Genomic DNA, 7,500 nt, shown 5'->3' on the forward strand with positions numbered 1-7,500 from the left:
CCACCACAACACACCACCACAACCACAACACTCCACACCACACCACAACCAACACCACACACCACACACCACCACAACACACCACCACAACACACCACCACAACACACCACCACCACAACACACCACCACAACACACCACCACAACACACACCCACAACCACAACACTCCACACCACACCACAACACACCACCACAACACACCACCACCCACCACCACAACACACCACCACAACCACAACACTCCACACCACACCACAACACACCACCACAACACACCACCACCACAACACACCACCACAACACACCACCACAACACACCACCACAACACCACCACAACACACCACCACCACAACACACCACCACAACACACCACCACAACACACCACCACAACACACAACCACAACACACCACCACAACCACAACACTCCACACCACACCACAACCAACACCACACAACCACAACACACCACCACAACACACCACCACAACACACCACCACAACCACAACACTCCACACCACACCACAACCAACACCACACAACCACAACACACCACCACAACACACCACCACAACACACCACCACAACACACCACCACCACAACACACCACCACAACACACCACCACAACACACACCCACAACCACAACACTCCACACCACACCACAACACACCACCACAACACACCACCACCCACCACCACAACACACCACCATAACCACAACACTCCACACCACACCACAACACACCACCACAACACACCACCACCACAACACACCACCACAACACACCACCACAACACCACCACAACACACCACCACCACAACACACCACCACAACACACCACCACAACACACCACCACAACACACAACCACAACACACAACCACAACACACCACCACAACCACAACACTCCACAACACAACATCAACAACACAAGACACAACACCACATCAACAACACAACACACAACACTGCATCCAGCACCACAACACAACACACCAAAAAAACACACCACCACAACACACCACAACCACAACCAACACACCACACCACACCACACCACACCACACCACAACAGCAACAACACAACACACAACACCACATCAACAACACAACACACAACACATCACAACCAACACCACACCACACCACAACAGCAACAACACAACACACAACAGCACAACAGCAACAACACAACACACATCACAACCAACACCACACCACACCACAACAGCAACAACACAACACACAACACCACAACAGCAACAACACAACACACATCACAACCAACACCACACCACACCACAACAGCAACAACACAACACATCACAACCAACACCACACCACACCACAACATCAACAACACAACACAACACACCACACCACAACAGCAACAACGCAACACACAACACAGCACAACCAACACCACACCACAACATCAACAACGCAACACACAACACATCACAACCAACACCACACCACACCACAACATCAACAACACAACACACAACACCACATCAACAACACAACACACATCACAACCAACACCACACCACACCACAACAGCAACAACACAACACACAACACATCACAACCAACACCACACCACACCACAACAGCAACAACACAAGACACAACACATCACAACCAACACCACACCACACCACAACATCAACAACACAACACACAACACCACATCAACAACACAACACATCACAACCAACACCACACCACACCACAACAGCAACAACACAACACACAACACCACATCAACAACACAACACATCACAACCAACAACACACCACACCACAACAGCAACAACACAACACACCACACCACAACAGCAACAACACAACAAATCACAACCAACACCACACCACAACATCAACAACACAACACACAACACCACAACAGCAACAACACAAGACACAACACATCACAACCAACACCACACCACACCACAACATCAACAACACAACACACAACACACAACACCACAACAGCAACAACACAACACACATCACAACCAACACCACACCACACCACAACAGCAACAACACAAGACACAACACATCACAACCAACACCACACCACACCACCACAACCAACACCACACCACACCACAACAGCAACAACACAAGACACAACACATCACAACCAACACCACACCACACCACAACATCAACAACACAACACATCACCACCAACACCACACCACAACATCAACAACACAACATATCACACCACACCACAACATCAACAACACAACACATCACAACCAACACCACACCACACCACAACATCAACAACACAACACACAACACCACAACATCAACAACACAACACAACACACAACACCACAACATCAACAACACAACACACATCACAACCAACACCACACAACATCCAACACCACAACACACCACACCAAAAAACACACCACCACAACAAACCACAACCACAACCAACACACCACACCACACCACACGACACCACAACATCAACAATACAACACACAACACCACATCAACAACACAACACACATCACAACCAACACCACACCACACCACACCACAACAGCAACAACACAACACACAACACCACAACAGCAACAACACAACACATCACAACCAACACCACACCACACCACAACAGCAACAACACAAGACACAACACATCACAACCAACACCACACCACACCACAACAGCAACAACACAACACACAACAGCACAACAGCAACAACACAACACACAACATCAACAACACAACACACATCACAACCAACACCACACCACACCACACCACAACATCAACAACACAACACACAACAGCAACAACACAACACACATCACAACCAACACCACACCACACCACAACAGCAACAACACAACACACAACAGCAACAACACAACACACATCACAACCAACACCACACCACACCACAACAGCAACAACACAACACCACAACAGCAACAACACAACACACATAACAACCAACACCAAACCACACCACAACAGCAACAACACAACACACAACAGCAACAACACAACACACATCACAACCAACACCACACCACACCACAACAGCAACAACACAACACACAACAGCAACAACACAACACACATCACAACCAACACCACATCACACCACACCACAACAGCAACAACACAACACCACAACAGCAACAACACAACACACATCACAACCAACACCACACCACACCACACCACAACAGCAACAACACAACACCACAACAGCAACAACACAACACCACAACAGCAACAACACAAGACACAACACATCACAACCAACACCACACCACACCACACCACAACAGCAACAACACAAGACACAACACCACAACAGCAACAACACAACACACATCACAACCAACACCACACCACACCACAACAGCAACAACACAACACACAACACCACAACAGCAACAACACAACACACATCACAACCAACACCACACCACACCACACCACAACAGCAACAACACAACACACAACACCACAACAGCAACAACACAACACACATCACAACCAACACCACACCACACCACAACAGCAACAACACAAGACACAACACATCACAACCAACACCACACCACACCACCACAACCAACACCACACCACACCACAACAGCAACAACACAAGACACAACACATCACAACCAACACCACACCACACCACAACATCAACAACACAACACACCACACCACAACATCAACAACACAACACATCACCACCAACACCACACCACAACATCAACAACACAACACATCACAACCAACACCACACCACACCACAACATCAACAACACAACACACAACACCACAACATCAACAACACAACACACATCACAACCAACACCACACCACAACATCAACAACACAACACAACACGCAACACCACAACATCAACAACACAACACACATCACAACCAACACCACACCACAACATCAACAACACAACACATCACAACCAACACCACACCACACCACATCCAACACCACAACACACCACACCAAAAAACACACCACCACAACACACCACAACCACAACCAACACACCACACCACACCACACGACACCACAACATCAACAATACAACACACAACACCACATCAACAACACAACACACATCACAACCAACACCACACCACACCACACCACAACAGCAACAACACAACACACAACACCACAACAGCAACAACACAACACATCACAACCAACACCACACCACACCACAACAGCAACAACACAAGACACAACACATCACAACCAACACCACACCACACCACACCACAACAGCAACAACACAACACATCACAACCAACACCACACCACACCACAACAGCAACAACACAAGACACAACACATCACAACCAACACCACACCACACCACACCACAACAGCAACAACACAACACACAACACCACAACAGCAACAACACAACACACATCACAACCAACACCACACCACACCACACCACAACAGCAACAACACAACACACAACACCACAACAGCAACAACACAACACACATCACAACCAACACCACACCACACCACAACAGCAACAACACAAGACACAACACATCACAACCAACACCACACCACACCACAACAGCAACAACACAACACACAACACATCACAACCAACACCACACCACACCACATCCAACACCACAACACACCACACCAAAAAGCACACCACCACAACACACCACAACCACAACCAACACACCACACCACACCACACCACACCACAACATCAACAACACAACACACAACACCACATCAACAACACAACACACAACACATCACAACCAACACCACACCACACCACAACATCAACAACACAAGACAAAACACCACATCAACAACACCAACACACAACACCACACCAACACACAACACCACAACACACACCACCACTCACCTTTGACCAGCCGACACACGTAGTCGGGCCTCAGCACGAGCAGCTCCAGCCCCAGCCGGGAGTTCATGACGCCCTTGACGCAGGCCACGCACTCCAGCAGCATCAGGGCGTCCGACAGCTGGGTCACCCGCCGCCCGCCCACCGAGTCGATGCAGTCCAGCAGGGCCTCCAGCCCCTCAGAGTCCAGGAAGCCCTGCATCCAGTCCTTGCCGCCGGCCCTCAGCTTCTTCTTCAGGGCCGCCAGGGTCTGCACGGAGGGGATCTTCAGCAGGGTCACGGCGAACTCCGGCTCGCACTGCTCCAGGTCCACGTGGAAGAGCTTCTCGCTGATCTTCTTGCGGAGGATCTTCTTCATCCCTGCACCTCCTGGACCTGCTCCAGCTCCTCCTGCTCCTGGTTTAGCTTTAGTAGGGTCCGAGTCCGTCGTGTCGCGGGCGGCGGAGTCTCCTTCAGCGGGTTTGCCTGTGGTGGCGGAGGAGGAGGAGGAGGAGAACTCGGCCAGTAAAGCTTCAGCTTCGGCTTCGATCTCCGCGATGCTGTCTCTCTCTGATGACGTGACGTCCCCTCCGCCAGAATCTACGGTGTCCCAGGGAGCATCATCGGCGCTGTCGGTCCGCTGTGGGACTTTTCCCCCGCGCTTTTCGTTCTCCTCCTCCTCCTGCTTCTCCTCCTTCTTCTGGTGGTCGTGGTGGTGTCCTGCTTTCTTGGGAGAAGAAGAAGAGGAGGAGGACGGGGAGGGGGAGGAGGAGGGTGGTGGAGGAGCGCTGTTACCCAGCTGTGTCGCAGCAAGCGGTGCCGGGATGGTTTCATTTTCCAGCACCCACACCGACACTGTGCCTGCTGCTGCTGCTGCTGCTGTTGCTGGTACCGCCACCCCCACCTTCTCTTCCTCCTCCTCCTCCTTCGTTTTTTCTGCTTGTCCGGCATTTTCTGCCGCACGGCCAAATCCTCTGCTACTGCTGCTGTTGGTGTTGGTGTTGGTGTTGCTGTTGGTTCCCCCACCGAGTGTAGCAGTGTTGACTGCCCCGGACTCTGGTGGGGTCGTCGCTGTCTCTCCGCCGACCACGGTGCCAGCAGCAACTTCTTTCTTCGTACCAGTAGTAGTAGTAGTAGTAGTAGTGCCGCTGACATTTTTGTTTCGGTCTTTTCTCCCCGCTTTCCCCTTCTTCTTTCTCCACCCTCCTCCTCCTCCTCCTCCTCCTCTTCCTCCTCCTCCTCCACTTTCTGACATGCTGTCTTCTCTCCCGGACTCGTCGCTATGGTGGTGGGTATGAACTTGTTGTAGGCCTAGTGGTGGTGGTGGTGGTGGTGGCGAGGATTCGATGTCTAGCAGAGGAAGAAGGTGATGACCGTTAGTAACGTCGCCAGCAACGTGGATGTCTGCGCGCGTCGCTTCCTCTCCCAACTCCACGCCGCCCGTGTGACTGGCGGCCCCTACCCTTCTCCCTCCTCCTTCTCCTCCTCCCCCCCCTCTTCCTCCCGGCGGGCTTCGGGTGCTGTCGGCAGTTTCCGTGCTGGGCGGAGCCGCGGCGGTAGAAGTATTCGCCGCCGCGCGGGGTCCGCGGCGTGCGGAGGCGGCGCTGTTGTTGTCGTAGTAGTCACCACCATCGTCGTCGTTGTCGTCATCATCATCATCAGCAGCAGCAGCAGCAGCAGCAGCCTTGAGCGGCGATTTCTGCTGCTTCGGTTTCTTTTTGCCCCTGTGTGGTGTAGAAAGGAGAAGAAGAAAACCAAATGAGAGAAATACGGGTGAAAATTAAATTTTGTTAGACCTTGGGTTTGTTTTTCTCAGTCTCCCTGAGCTGGCACAAACAGATAACTTGCACACACACACACACACAACACACACACACACACACACACACGCACACACACACACAAACACAGTGCACACACACACACGCACACACACACACACACATACACAGATCAGTTTCAGTTTCATTTTCAAGGTGGTATTAAAGAGTGCGCACTGGTGAATATAATACCCCACATCGCATCTGCACTACAGATGAAAATAGATTTTTTTTTAAAATGATAATGAAAATAAAGAAACAAGCAAACAACACATAAATAGATTAGATAGATAAACAAATAAATAAATAAATGATAAGCAGATGCCTTACCTGCACTTAAAACAATTGAACACACATCACGCTGCAACACATTAATTTGAAGAAAAAATGGAACCTATTTTTTCACATAATGTTTCTCTTTTTATCATCATATATTATTATTATTATTATTATTATTATAGCATTTTACACCCTTTTTAAGACTAAGAAACGAAATAACCAACAAACAACCAACAACAAAAAAAAGAAATGTTTTATTCATTCTTTCATTGTTGTTCTTCTTCGTCTTCTTCTTCTTCTTCTTCTCCTCCTCCTCCTCCTCCTCCTTCTCCTCTTCCTTCTTCTTCTTCTCCTTCTTCTTCTTCTTCTTCTTCAGTCTTATCATCGACTGAGTCACTGATGATTACTGGTAATATTACTGTTCAGTACTTTGTCGCCACTTACGCGAAAAAGTCCTTCACTGCCTGAAAC

At 49.5% G+C, this 7,500-nt stretch overlaps 1 protein-coding gene across 1 annotated transcript in view; it reads right to left on the reverse strand.

The window, feature by feature from the left end:
* Positions 1–7,500, reverse strand: part of LOC143284345 (inverted formin-2-like) — a 251,990-nt gene that overhangs the window by 136,017 nt on the left and 108,473 nt on the right. Inside the window, exon 3 of the mRNA XM_076591055.1 lies at positions 4,955–6,654. Within this exon, the coding sequence (XP_076447170.1) occupies positions 4,955–6,654 (1,700 nt within the window). The remainder of the gene's footprint in view (positions 1–4,954; positions 6,655–7,500) is intronic.

This window comes from Babylonia areolata, chromosome 7 (genome assembly GCF_041734735.1).
Source record: "Babylonia areolata isolate BAREFJ2019XMU chromosome 7, ASM4173473v1, whole genome shotgun sequence".
In the NCBI taxonomy this organism is placed as follows: Eukaryota; Metazoa; Mollusca; class Gastropoda; order Neogastropoda; family Buccinidae; genus Babylonia; species Babylonia areolata.